Source organism: Typha latifolia, chromosome 1 (assembly GCF_019914945.1).
Source record: "Typha latifolia isolate L0001 chromosome 1, TyphaL0001v2, whole genome shotgun sequence".
NCBI classification, from domain to species: domain Eukaryota; kingdom Viridiplantae; phylum Streptophyta; class Magnoliopsida; order Poales; family Typhaceae; genus Typha; species Typha latifolia.
The window spans coordinates 1590731-1604656 of NC_133086.1; the positions used below are offsets into that span (position 1 = coordinate 1590731).

The 13926-nt window shown below is 38.7% G+C and overlaps 4 protein-coding genes across 8 annotated transcripts; 1 reads left to right on the forward strand and 3 right to left on the reverse strand.

The window, feature by feature from the left end:
• Positions 1 to 33: 33 nt before the first annotated feature.
• On the reverse strand, positions 34 to 3594 carry LOC140780452 (uncharacterized). Of its 3 annotated transcripts, none has more exons than XM_073126024.1 (6): positions 3178 to 3594; positions 1977 to 2067; positions 1615 to 1787; positions 921 to 948; positions 691 to 796; positions 34 to 452 (listed from the first exon to the last, which is right to left on the reverse strand). In XM_073126024.1, exons 1-6 carry the CDS (start codon positions 3463 to 3465, stop codon positions 371 to 373), a joined length of 768 nt encoding a protein of 255 aa, XP_072982125.1. In that variant the 5' UTR covers positions 3466 to 3594; the 3' UTR covers positions 34 to 370. The 3 variants fall into 3 exon arrangements, with proteins under 3 accessions (XP_072982125.1, XP_072982123.1, XP_072982126.1); XM_073126022.1 differs by having other exon boundaries at positions 1615 to 1826; XM_073126025.1 differs by having other exon boundaries at positions 177 to 355; positions 1615 to 1826.
• Positions 3595 to 4685: 1091 nt separating this feature from the next.
• LOC140795735 (aspartyl protease 25) lies at positions 4686 to 6249 on the forward strand. The gene has a single exon (XM_073148486.1). The coding sequence runs from the start codon at positions 4767 to 4769 to the stop codon at positions 6051 to 6053; it is 1287 nt and encodes a 428-aa protein (XP_073004587.1). The 5' UTR covers positions 4686 to 4766; the 3' UTR covers positions 6054 to 6249.
• Positions 6250 to 6670: 421 nt separating this feature from the next.
• Positions 6671 to 11029, reverse strand: LOC140801315 (uncharacterized). 3 transcript variants are annotated; one of them, XR_012111412.1, is made up of 4 exons: positions 10851 to 11012; positions 8556 to 8689; positions 7907 to 8086; positions 6671 to 7013 (listed from the first exon to the last, which is right to left on the reverse strand). XR_012111412.1 is itself a non-coding variant. In XM_073156361.1 (4 exons), the coding sequence occupies exons 1-4, from the start codon at positions 10908 to 10910 to the stop codon at positions 6930 to 6932; spliced, it is 288 nt and encodes a 95-aa protein (XP_073012462.1). In that variant the 5' UTR covers positions 10911 to 11029; the 3' UTR covers positions 6671 to 6929. The 3 variants fall into 3 exon arrangements, 2 of the variants coding, with proteins under 2 accessions (XP_073012462.1, XP_073012454.1); XM_073156361.1 differs by having other exon boundaries at positions 8006 to 8086; positions 8627 to 8689; positions 10851 to 11029; XM_073156353.1 differs by having other exon boundaries at positions 6869 to 7013; positions 8006 to 8086; positions 10851 to 11028.
• A 1926-nt stretch (positions 11030 to 12955) lies between these two features.
• On the reverse strand, positions 12956 to 13748 carry LOC140794901 (mavicyanin-like). The gene is made up of 2 exons (XM_073147176.1): positions 13583 to 13748; positions 12956 to 13365 (listed from the first exon to the last, which is right to left on the reverse strand). The coding sequence occupies exons 1-2, from the start codon at positions 13746 to 13748 to the stop codon at positions 12956 to 12958; spliced, it is 576 nt and encodes a 191-aa protein (XP_073003277.1).
• Positions 13749 to 13926: the final 178 nt, after the last annotated feature.

Consider the following 13926-nt stretch of genomic DNA (forward strand, 5'->3'; position numbering starts at 1 on the left):
ACAAGTACGAAACTGCTAATTATGTCAAACTGGTTCAGCATGTAAGAGAGATCATTTGCATTTCAAAGGATGAAAAAGACAATCCCGTTTATCACATCTTGACAAGCAGTTGAGGAACTACGCACACAGCGAGCCAAATCGTAGAAAGATAATAAATATACATTATATGTACATTGAAAGGAAAATAATGCTGTACATTTGGTGCCACAAAGGCTTTTTTTGCCAAGTATGGTGAAGATGGCAAACTATCCCAAGTTCTCATCATTCAGTTCTTCCATAAAGGCAGAAGCGGCATCCTCTAAAGTGCTCATCTCACTAAGATCCCACAGCTTTAAGAAATCGCATGGACTGATTACTGCAATGAGTTAATTCAAAGAAACTTTGAAATAACACGACAAGAGGACCAGAAGGCCAGAGAGGCTGCTTTGAGGATAGCTGGGTTTTGGTATATTCTGGTAGAATAAGAAATTTATCAGCGATTAACAAATGCATATAACCTCAACATTTTCATGCTTCAAGGAGAGCATGGTTATCATATTTTTGGAACATAAGATTGTAACAGTAAGGTTTAGGTTGAAAATCAAAATTTACTATTTCGGCCCAGTAAAATTGTAAAGAACTGATGTATTATCAGGCAATAAGGCGGTCTAAGGACCTTGGACAAAAAAGGGCAACAAGGCTACAACTTACCCAACAGCAGTTGCACTCCAAGAAGCAAGATTGTAGATGACTCTGCTTCCGTCCCATGCCTTTCGAAGCATGCTCTTCTTCTTTGCAGCAAATGTTTTGCTAAGAGCTGGTCGAGCCACCAACAAAAGTTAGACATTGCAAATGACAGATTGTCATCGAGTATCAACATTGGAAAATCAAATAGAAAAAACTTATTTCATGTTCTCATCAGACCATATCAAACAACACACCTTGTTGGAGTTGATTGGGAGTTAATTCCTGCAAAAGAACAGTGCTAACCATCAATAATCTATATATGCTGCAACACTTCTAACAGAAAAGTTGATAGACTATTTAAGGGTACTGTCTAATACCTGTCACAAGAGAGAATCTCATGTAGATGCTGCCTAGGATCTCTTGGTCATCTCCATTTTATAGAGTGAACATCCTATACTATTAGCATAGACATAATTCCGTTGTTCGTGGTTTCATATATTACTTTTAGACCTCTAGTCACTTTTAATATGTTTGACCATCTTGGGATTCTTGGCCTCTAGACATTCAGTTAGGCAACCTAAAATATTGCTCAAGAGATATAGAAAGATCGGCATGAAGCCGCATAAAAATAAATTCCAAGTTTGACTTAAATTACTTGGAAGGAAATCCATGTATTTCCATTACTCTCAAGAAATGTGTGCAAACTATCTCATATGCCATTAGCAGTTCATATATTGCATTTTGTGTACACTAAACACACAACTAAATAGGGCAATATATTTAGGTGCAATACTTCACCCATTATTTTGTAATCAAGACAGCAAGTGGATTTTAATACATAAAAAGGAATTTCTTGCAGAAAGGTATATAATGGTCATGAAATTTAAATATTTAAAGATGCGATAAGCTTAGAGCACTAGATGAACATGATAAGTAACATCTTCATACTTTAGTTTGTTTTAGTGACAGTAGGTATGAAGCCATAAAGCTTGCCATGCCTTCCACAATGTCCTCTTCCCGGATGAGAACATAACCATCTTGGTCTGGCTCTTTTCCCCCTTCAAGATCCTTATCTTCCCCCAAGTCTGCTGCACTGATCATATTCCATGATGAAAACCCATCTGCTACCCCATAAGCAATGGAGTCAGCATGTACTAATGCTATTAAGATAAAAATAAGATAAAAATAAGATAAAAGGATTGCAATTATCCTTCAAAGATTGTAAAATTTATTCACCAAAGACTCTAATATTTAGATAACACAGAAAAGTTTAGTTCCAGTATTAGAGCAATGACAAAATGAACTCATACCGTGGTAATTTTGAGAAATTGATGCATGCATGGTTCCAATTTTTTCAAGAAAGTTTGGTGACTCAACCTTAGACTTGAGAAGTTCACATAACTGCACCAGAAGAGGAGGAGCTGTTCAGATTTTGAAATGGTTTTGAAGAGAATCTATGGGACATAAGCAGCATTATGATATCCTGCAGTTATGGAGTATTATAAATTGAAAATATAAACACGAAGTTCCCTTTCCAATGTTTCTTAACAGCATGAAACCAATACACCAAATTCAAGAAACGATCAATACTTTAACTTGCATGCTCACAAATAATGTCTTCTAATAAACTTGAACTTTACCAAAAGTCATCATAGTGAGAGAGATACTTGGAGAATCAAGAGGGAATGGACTGTCAGTTTATCACTGAGAGAATACTGATGGAAATTGAACACTGAGATCCAAATGGAACCTATATATACATGGCAGGAAAGAAAAAGATAGGAAGGACTTAAAGAACATATCAACTAAAAGATAAATTATACAAGAAAAAAGGAAGAGTGAGGCCCTATTGTTAAAATTAAGGACCGGTGAGTTCTACTACAACAAAGTTTCCAAAAAAGATGGAGACGTTGTGCAAATTACTTAATGGAAGCAAAGTACGCAACTTAAATGTGGAACAGCTAACCTAGGTATAATAAATATGAAACATGAAAATACTTTAATAGGTATATCTATGTATAAAGTTCAAGATTCGTAAGGAAAAATAAAACCTAAGATGTTTTATAGAAGATGGTAGTAGGACTCTTTCAAAACATTTCACCTTTCTTCTAATGATTCCATTATTCAAATGACCATGAAGTTAATACTTATCTATTCAAGACTCGTGCAAATCATTTTTCCTATTAATCTAAGTACGTCCAATAGAATACCTTTGTGTGATATATCTTTAGTTAAATTCATGTGGATGTAAAATCCACTACAAATTCCCCTTAATTTTCTCCTATAGGAAGAAAACGCAATCTTACTGTAAATCAAATATAACAGTCATGTTGATATAGAACAATTATAAAATTGCATTGATGCAACTCCCCGAAAAACATAATTCTTTCTCTATCAAGACAGAATAATAATCCTTAGAATTAAATTACAATAAATAACTTCCAAATCCGACGTCTTAAGGTTCAGATCATAAAATAAATCGAAAAACTATTTAGGGATTCATCTCCTCACCTCATCCGTCTCGCGATCCGCCAAAGTTTGACTACAGAATTGCTCCTCTTCCTCCTCCTCCGAATCTTTTCTCCCAAACTCTTCTCCCGCCTCGGAACCGGGATCGAGGTCGGCGTTCTCGATCATCTCCAGCGCTCGGCGGCACTGCTCGAGGACCGCCTCCAGGGTCTGCCGCCGCACGCGAATCTGATCCTCCGCCGTCCCTGACCGGCGGCGCTCCGCGCCGGGCGAGGCTGCGGCAGTGGCCGAGGACGAGGGTTCCGCATCCACCGCATCCACCGCATCCATGACGCTGCCCTGCGGAAACCCTAACACAAAGGGTAATCTACGAAAGGAGGAAGATAATCGTTTCCCGGACGGTTCCCCGGTGACGTGGGTTTCTTTGCTTGTGTTCCTCGCTTTACGTTGACAATTTGGTTTCCTAAAAAAAAAAAAAAAAAATATATATATATATATATATATATATATATATATATATATATATGTGAATTTTTTGTCCAAAATTATCGTAGCCGGCCTAAATTGTTAAATTGCCCAGTTTATAAATTCATTATAATAAACATAAAAATTATTACAATGCCTAAGTTCTCTCTTTTTTTTAAATTAGTTTGTTAAGGATATTAAAATTTAGACCGGGCTCCGTTAAGTAGAACGAAAATTCTAACAGTTTAGTTATAAATTTATGAACTGATTTAATATAACAAGTCTTACGTGAATAAAATAATTTTATAAATAAATACAGAGGATGAAATATATTAATCCTTTTAAGGTGTACTTGGTTTGTGGGCTTGTAGCTTAATAGCTCTCTTTAAACGGAAAATAAACTTGATTAGCGTATTTGTTCCGGTACATAATGAAAAATCTAATATATTTAAATTTTGTTTCTTACGTCTAAGGCGACTCAATTATGTATTGCATTGAAACAAGTAAATTAAATTTATATAGTACGTAAAATAGAAGAACTTAATTTTGTCCTTGGAGCTTGGGCCTTAAATGGGCCAATTGTTTGAAGCTCAGTACAAAGACCAGCCCAAAATAATTATTTGGTCATGTACTCATGTGAATAATTTCGTTACGGCCAGGTCTAGTACGCTTCTTACTTCTAGGGCTGTCAAAACAATCAAGCTCGGCTCGTTTACACCCCTACTTACTTCACATCTAACATAGTTTTAAGCTATAAAAATTACTGCGGTGATGAATGCATTAATTGTTAGGGCTTGGTGAGAGCCATTCCATTTTCTAAGTGAAACTACGTGTCACTCTAATATTCGAAGGACAAGGCAAGATATCCTCGTCTCTAAATCAGATAAATCCCAAGGGAAAGGGCAAGGGCAAGGGAAGGCATTATATGTTACAGTGTCTATGGAACACTTGTTATTTAGTTCTTGACCAGTAGGTAAAAAAGAAAACTCTTAGTGTTAAGCAAATTACAAAAGGATCCTTCAACTCACTGGTAGCTCACACCAATCTGGTTATATATATATATATATATATATATATATATATATATATACATATAAAGCCCCATCAGGCCATCACTCTCTCACTCCACTCCACTCACAAACCTATTCCCTCCTTCCAACCTCATCATGGCATCCTCCTCTCTCCGCCGTCTCCTTCTCCTCCTCCTCGTCGTCTTCGTCTCCACTTCCCACTCTGCCGACCTCCCTATCTACCACTCCACCCACCACCCCTCCACCAAGTCCGCCCTCGACTCCGTCCTCCTCCTCGCCCGCTCCGACCCCCTCCGCCTCGCCTTCCTCTCCTCCAAGCTCACCTCCGTCCCCATCGCCTCCGGCCAGCAGATCCTCCAGTCCCCCTCCTACGTCCTCCGAGCCGCCTTCGGCTCCCCTCCCCAGCCCTTCCTCCTCACCCTCGACACCAGCTCCGATGCCGCCTGGCTCCCCTGCTCCCCCTGCAACCTCTGCCCCTCCTCCTCTCCTCTCTTCCTTCCCTCCTCCTCCTCATCCTACACCCCTCTCCAATGCACCTCTCCTCTCTGCACCAATTTCAAAACCACCATATCCTGCAGTAGTAGTGCCAACTTAACTCCAACCCCATGCACGTACACCCAATCCTTCGCCGACTCCACCTTCACTGCTACTCTCTCCCAAGACTCGCTACGTCTATCCCCCGACGTGATAGGGAACTACACCTTCGGTTGCGTTAATTCCGTCTCCGGCCCGAGTAGTAACGTACCCAAGCAAGGCCTATTGGGCCTTGGCCGTGGGCCCATGTCTTTGTTATCCCAAACCGGAGATTTATACAAGGGCGTGTTCTCCTACTGCCTTCCGAGTTATAAATCGTACTACTTCTCCGGTTCACTCCGGCTCGGACCGGTAGGCCAACCCCGAAGCATTCGGTTCACCCCTCTGTTGAAGAACCCCCACCGGTCTTCCTTGTACTACGTGAACGTCACCGGGATCAGCGTCGGGAAGGTACACGTGGCTGTCCCCGCCGGATCCTTCGCGTTCGACCCGGCCACCGGGGCGGGCACTGTGGTTGACTCCGGAACGGTCATCTCCAGATTCACCGCGCCGATTTACTCGGCGCTGCGCGACGAGTTCCGGAGGCAGGTCAACGCGTCGAGCGGGTACTCCTCACTTGGGGCGTTCGACACGTGCTTCAGCACCGATGAGGTAGCGACGGCGCCGAGCGTTACGATCCACATGGACCGCCTCGATCTGGTGCTGCCCGTGGAGAACACTTTGATTCATAGCAGCGCGACGCCGCTCGCTTGCCTCGCCATGGCGGAGGCCCCGGCGAACGTCAACGCCGTCGTCAACGTCTTGGCTAGCCTGCAGCAGCAGAACCTGAGGGTGGTGCTCGACGTGGCTAATAGTAGGGTGGGGTTCGCACGAGAGCTTTGCAACTGAGCTGGGAGGGAAGATCTCAGCCTTTAATTCTGTGCTTGAGTGTGTTTTTAGTGTGATGTAGGTCACGGGTGGTGTGTAGTGATCAGTGATGTTTGGGATTCTGAAGGGTCTTGTTTGCTTATATGTATGTCGTCTCCCGATGTAATATCTATCCGGGGCTCATGGCAATCAAAACTTAAGAGAAATTTGCATATAACACCCTCTTATTACGTACCGCATTCTTTTCATAAATTCATTTAATTTTCAAACAGAACATACTCATGATAATGTCGGGTCAAGTTAAAGCAAAACATAACTTCTGGTGCCTATTGCTTATTTTCCTGTGAAGGACGTATTGATTCGCAAATCTTAGACAATGTAGTGTTAGATCTAAACGCAACTTTGCTTAAACGTAGGATTCTGTATACAACTTCTCAAACAAATATATTTTTTTGTTATTCAAAAGCCCAAAGCTATAGGCTAAACAAAATCCTAACTCTCCCCAGATTATAAGAATACTTAAGTCTAACTAAGTTTTAGCCAATATATTAAATCTCCTAATCTAAGCTTTAGCTACTATTTTGAACTAAATATTATTTGCTTTTTTAAACAACCATACTCTCAAGTTATCAATCAAATTAAACTAAAGCATGGAATTTAGCTATCATCGTGGGCTTTCAAAAAAAAGAATAAAAGAAAAGAAGAAGACGAAGAGGAAGAAGAAGAAGAAATTATGGTGGGCCCCACAGTGGGACAGCACGGACATATAGATTGGAAGCGTCCCTCACGTGCATTGCTACTCCTTCCATCTGTCTCGCTCGTTGCTTCACCCATCCATTTCCAGCTCCCTTCTTCTCTGTTCTTTTTTGTCCTCGTCTTCGTTCACGAGCCCAAGCTTCAGATTGAGCCTGCCAATTCCCAGCAACGAGTCACATGGTTGCACGCGAGTCTCATATGGGCCATACCAGTCACCACACCACACTGCGAGATGCATGTTATATGTTCAAAATTTTGGAAATATATACAGGATTAAAGCTTCTAGAGAAGAAAATATTAAACCAGATATTGTCACATTCCATTACGTCTATTCCTTAGCTAGAAGCCTAGAACATTAAACTTTCACCTCTTTTTGATTCACGGGATATAACAGAGCATGTTTAGCTTATATAGTTATATATCCTTTTTGTTTGGCGAGATATAGTTAAGGCTATGCAAACCTAAGCCTTGACCAATAACTAGACTCATAACTTAAACCTTATATTAAGATAGTAGTAGAACACCAAAGCCCTTGGAAATTTCTATACCAAACCCTGCAACTTGCTAAATAAAAGTTTACACGAAGATTATCTCAATATCCAAGTATAAAACTGTTTTGCATTTGCATGTGTCGGTGCCTCGGTGGGGATGAACTGTATTATTTATACATAGAAGTTTGGATTATCTGGATCATAACAAACTATGCATATTATTATTATAAAAAGTATTAATATTCCATCTCATTTGTTTGAGTTAGCAAAAGGTACGTAATATGAGGCCAAATAGTGCATTATTTGATGCCCAATCTTTGGGATGATTCCTTACTCTTCAAACCAGATAGTGAAGTCACGGGCCTCCTATTAATTAAAAAAAAAAAAGAATTCCCTGGAAAAACGTGATGCCTATCTGGCAAAACTAATATATTATCATCTAGTTATTGGTGGTGATTTCTTGCACAAAGGCTAAGAAAATGGTTAAGATGCTTCTGTTTCAAACTTTTGTGGCACTTTTCCAGCAAATACCATAGCGAATCACGTGTTGGTACTGCTCTCTTAAGTGGTATTTTGTCCAGTGCAATGATTTGCAATAATTCAAGAACAAAAAAGAAGTAATTGTACCGGTATAGCAGAGACGTGAGCAATCTTGTAGCAAGGTAGATTAGATGCTGAGAGATACGCTTACTTCAGGCAAGGCTCAACAGTTAAACCATTTCTTACTATGGAATATTCGAAATATTGGCCTGTTCCTTTGTCTGCAAAGTAGATGCTGAAACAATCTCGTAGCCACTGCTTCTTTGCCTGCATGAGCAATTGTATCACATCACATATAATTTCTCATGCAAAATAGTGATGAGTATTTTGTCGCAATTCAATGTAAACTCGAAATATATGAACCTTTCATTATCTTGCTATTGATTGTTTCGACAGGAGCTAGCTATCATGATAATTAGCCATCATACATGTTGCCTATGAGAGAAATTGTCATATTTAACTGCTACATCATTTTAAAAGTATACGGCTTGCAAAAACAAACATATGCAGAAAAGAAAGAAATTCATTAACACTGTTAAGAATAGATTAACTAGAATAAGGAGGTGTGAGGAAAGACATTCCTCTGAAAAGTCCAGGAATAAATTAACTGTCCAGATAGCTAGAATTAAGTTCCAGACAACATAACCATCACTGAATTTGCAAGTATCCTCATGTCAACAAAAGATTTACTTTCTACTTAAAGTCTGGCAAGTGTAAGAAAAAAAGTTCCCCTTACAACTTCATGATTGTTAAGTGTTGGTTTCCTTCAAAATTTTGATTTGCCAGCACATGGTGATAAGCAATTACCAAAGTAAATATGAAAATGGCAAGAAAACCGGCAAATAAACCCAAGTCTTGATCGTCAATCATCTGCAAGGCAAATCAAAGCAATAAACGAATCAGATATGATCAGGCTGCAGCTGTACTTTGAAGAAGACAAAAGGACGACCCATGGATTTCTCACAATATGCAAAATTAAATATGCATAACAGATTCAGGAAGAACTAATCTAGATATGCACATCTGGTTCAAGAGAAAGCTCAAAACTGGGAGATCTGTATAAGATTTTGTGCTTGTTAACAAGCTGAAGCATCTAATTTCCAAATTCACATACTGGGACTCAGTTTTCAAAGGTCAGCATCATACTTTGGAGGGATTCAATGACACTCTCTTTACTTTTCACATTTTGTATTCCCAAATAATTTGGATTAAATTCTCCTCTCAGTATGTGAAATTGGTTATAAATAGAAGTGAATTAGGTACTAATATCCCTTTCCTCTTTAGTTTTTCAAAACATAGTTTACCTCAGATTTAATACTTCAATGGCCACTGAGTTTATGGCTATCAATACTTGTCAGAGACAAGCATAATCGGCGGGCATCTGAGATGCTCAAGATTGTGTTGATCAACACACTAATGAGGTATGAAGACTTAAAAGAAAAGGAGAAAAAAGAAAGAAAACATAACGACCTTCCTAGATCAAAACTAGTCAATTGTGCAATCCTAATACATTAGCTTTGTGAACAATCTTGAGAATTCAGCAAGCTACCAAATGCTTTGAAAATCATGCAGATGAAAATCATCAAGTAAGCCAACACACTTGATCCAACCATGAATGCGAGTAGCCGCAAATCCAAAGTTTCACATGGTGAAATATGTGAGAGAAACTCAATCCACATACCTTAACGGCTACATGTCAGTGTGCAGCACAGAATACTGAACTAATGAACTATAATCCAATCCCAGAGCATTTCTCATAAGACGGATAAAGGATTGCTACCCTATATTCCATCCTACCTCTCCTTATCTAGTACCTTGTCTGTGTTCTCAAAAATCCAATGATAGGTTCCTTTCTTCCCTAACTTTGACTTATAATTATATTATCCCAAGATAGATTGACACCTCCTGTTCCCTTAGGGAACATCAATACAATAGATTGTGAAATGCATGTGAGATCCAATTTCAAGTTCATGATTCCCAGACTGTAGAACAGTAGTTCTTAAGAAAGGGCACCACAACCACAAGATAGGAAATATATCCTATTAAAAGTGTCAGTTTGCCATATATCCCGATTCTGTTTTTTGGGTGCAATCCTTCTAGAAAATAATTTCTACATAACACATTCTATTAAAACCTCCAGATTTCTTCTGAATGTCTTTTTCTCCGGTGCAAACCCTCTTAATAATTATCTCTACTAAGTGAAAATATAAGAAGTTAAGAACTGCACCGTTGATCAAGCAAATTAGAGATTTCCATCATCAGTGGTGTCGTGAGAAGGCATATACTCACAGTTGAGGCTCCGTTTAGAAACATGGTAAAACAGAAACAATTGTAATCTCGAATAGGAACTAGATACTCGCCAGTAACTCCATAATTTTGGATATAGTGCATTTGCGACAGCCTACCTCTTTACAAAACTCAAACAGGTAAAGCAGAGAGAGCAAATGAATCAATAGGCTACATGCATGGAAAGTATCCCATCATTCAAACGTATGGCTCTTGAACCTAGCTTAAACTCAAATGTCACTTTTTCCATCACTTACTTGCTTAGATTAAAAAAAAAGACCTCTTGTTGCTTGTGATACATAACATCTATATTTCCATCGTAAGTTAAACTGACAAAAAAAACATATTTCCAGTAAAACACAGAAGGAAAATGTTCTCTTGTGCCCCTGGTGGATAAAGTCTTTCGATTTCTGGTCAATCATGCATCTTTCATATATAATCTAAGCATAACAAAAGTACAAAAGTACAAAAATTTGATCTTCAAATCCAACATGATCTTGCTTTCACCTGTCGATATGCTTCGTCAACAAATCCAGTAAATTAAATCAATTTTCTCAAAGCCTAATTCAGCAACATTTCCAGCAATTTATTGCGACAACAACTTTTGTTCCATATAATTTCGATTAAACAAGCAAAAACTTTGGAGGTCAAACCATATCTCTCTCTACATAACCGAAGGCGGACGATCGATACAGCATATCAGACTATAGAGCGAGATCAAAAGGATGAAACCCTAGAGGCTTACCTTCGCGTGCTTTCGCCTCGCTCCGCCCTGGAACCTTCGTCTTGCCTCGCCTAGCCACATTTCAAGAATCACTATGGTAGTAATACAAACTTTTACATTTTAAACCTTTTACCCCTCAAGTTAATATTATTAATTAGATCCCATTGACCCCGTTTTACGTTTTCTATGATTCAATATAATTATAGCGTTTCAGTTAAAAGTAATTAAGATTCGAAATACTTTTTTCCAATTGTGTTTGCCACTTTATATTTAATCCATGCCTAAGCCTAGCAGAAACAAAAAGATATCTTAGAAAAGAAAGTTCTAAGATATCTAAACCCTGTTTCGTTTGATGATTCATATTAAATGAATTAGGACTCTCTTACTGTTTGGGTTCTTCAAGGCTATTTTGTGGTGAAATCTTTCTCTTTTTCCTCCAATTTATCGGGAAGTACTTTGAACTCTTCTATGGTTTAACCAGGCTATGAGTAAAAATTATAGTTTAGAATATTCTAATGTGATCGGTAGTAGTTGCTATTGTTAGAGGACTTCAGCCAGCGGCATTCGAATGCTCGAACACCGATTCAATCATATTAGAATTATTTTATTTAGATGAAAGCTTAATTAATTTTAAGTTATTAAAATTAGTGTCTAATTAAATATGCAGAGAACAATTACTTTTAGATTATTGAAAAATTTATTAATTTGCCTCTATCTCATCTCTCTTAATCTTATCTTACTCGTCGTATACTACCAAGGCCAACCGTCATTTTCTCTAATATCGCAGGATCATCTTCTTCTTCGTCTTCTTCCCCTCTAGCTCTTAGATCCACTATTTCTATCGTTACCTTCCACCATCGATCGACCCTCCAACCCAGCCCATCATAGATAGGGACATACTACCTTCGTATCAGAGCTCAAGTAACCCTCTTCATATCACTTTTCACGTGACAAAAGGATAATAGTGGAACACCAAAGCCATTGGAAAATTCTATATCAAATCCTGCAAGTTGCTAAACAAAAGATTACACGAAGATTAGCTCAATATCCGAGCTAGTATAAGACTGTTTAGCATGGGCCTCTAATTTGTGTCCTTACACATGTGTCGATGGGGATGAACTCTAATATTTATCCCTAAAAAGTTGGATCATCTGGATCATAATAAACTATTCATACAATCATAAGAGTAGTAATATTCCATCGCGTTTGTTTAAGTTAGCAAAAGGAACGTAATATGGGGCCAAATAGTTCATTATTTGATGCTAATCCTTAGGACGATTCCTTATTACTAAATACAGAGCATGGAGACGTGGACTAGAATTCCCTCGGAAAAACGTGACGCGTATATGGTGAAAAGTAATATATCATCGTCTAATTAGTGGTGGTAAGTTCCTAGGAAGGCTTAGGATTTAAGATGCTTTATTTTTAAGATATTTTATAAATTACATATTATATTTTATTTATTTTATAATTTTTATTTAGTATTTTGCCATCTCTCTACCCCTTCTTTAAAGAAGATATAAATAATTTAAATATTTATAAATTTTAGAAATAGAGTATGAATCATAAAATAAATAAAATATAGGGTATGATTAGTAAAAAAAAATTATTTTTAACTTTTGTCTTATTTCTTACTTAGGCTTAGTGTTGAAGCTGGACCATATTTCGACTTACTGCAAGCCTTTCATTCATATGTGTGGAAAAGGCTCTCTATTTTGGAACTTGGAAAGTGAAGACAAGCAAAGTCATTCTTTAAAAACTTAAAAAGCTATTAGAGAATAATAACTTTATATTTTATATTCTAATATTTCAAAGATTTATTGAAATCATCTCCCAGCGACCCGCCTTTCCTCACCTACTGATGCATTTTCCTTCCCTCAATAATATAATTGGGCCTGGCACACGTTTTCTGAAAAAATAATTAAATACAGGATATAATGATGCAGAGGTATGGAAAGATTGAGAAAAAAGGGAACCAATCCAGTAAATGATTGAGTGACATAATACACCTACCACAAAATAGAATCAGATCTGAACTCTATCAGGAAGTTCAAAACTCAAAATGATGATTTAGAACAAACGAAATGAGTTCATAAGCTCAATATTATTCCATATGCAACTAGTTCTTAAAGCATGAGAACGGAAACCATAGCAATGGCAGCCAGAGCAAATGCAGGACCAACACCCCTGTCGGACACCGGCGCACTGCTCGGGCTTGGCTGAGGGGCCGGCACAAGCGGCTCGTTCGGCCTGCCGGCTGGAGGAGGAGTTAGTTGCTGCGGCGGCTGCACTGACGGTGGCAAATCAGACGGCGGCGCAGCGGGTGGCTGGCTTTTCGTGATGCGGATGTCGACCTTTTGTCCGGTTTGGCAGTGGCCGGGGAAGCCGCAGATGAAGAAGTGGTGGCCGCTAACCTTCATGGTAATGGAGTCGTTGCCGGACTTATAGACGGCGACCGGTGAGGAGGAGTTGCATGCCCGGTAGTCGTCCAGGCTCACTTGCAGCACGTTCTGGAGCTTGTTGTTGTATTCAAACACTGCACCATGCACAAGATATATATATAGCACGGTAATAATATATATCCCTAAGTTTATGCACCAAGAAAAAGAATAGGTACATAGATGGAAAAAAGAAAGAAACCTTGAAAGAAATTTAAAAAGCAAATAACAAAGAAAAACTATTAAAAGTTGAGACAAAGCCAAGCTTTATACTAAGCAACAACAAAAAGCCCTTCAAGGATCGGAAACACACACCTATTATATCTCCAACTTGGAAAGTTTTATCTGCAGCCCAAGCAGTGTAGTTGACATTCCCCTGATCCGTCCACCCCGCTGAATCCCCAACCTTATAAATTGCTCCATTAGAGAAGCCAACACCCACCAAGCAGATGAACAAAGTAAAGACCACCTTCTTCTCCATTGCAATACGAACACCAAAAACCAATGACTAGGGAAAAGAGGGGCAGACTATTTAGACTAACGTATATCCCTTTCTATTCTTCTGCTCCAAAATCTTATGCGCTGGAATGCTGCATTAATTCCTATTAATGAAATCCTTGTCAAATGCGTTGCACGCCATTATGGTTTCCATATCGAGC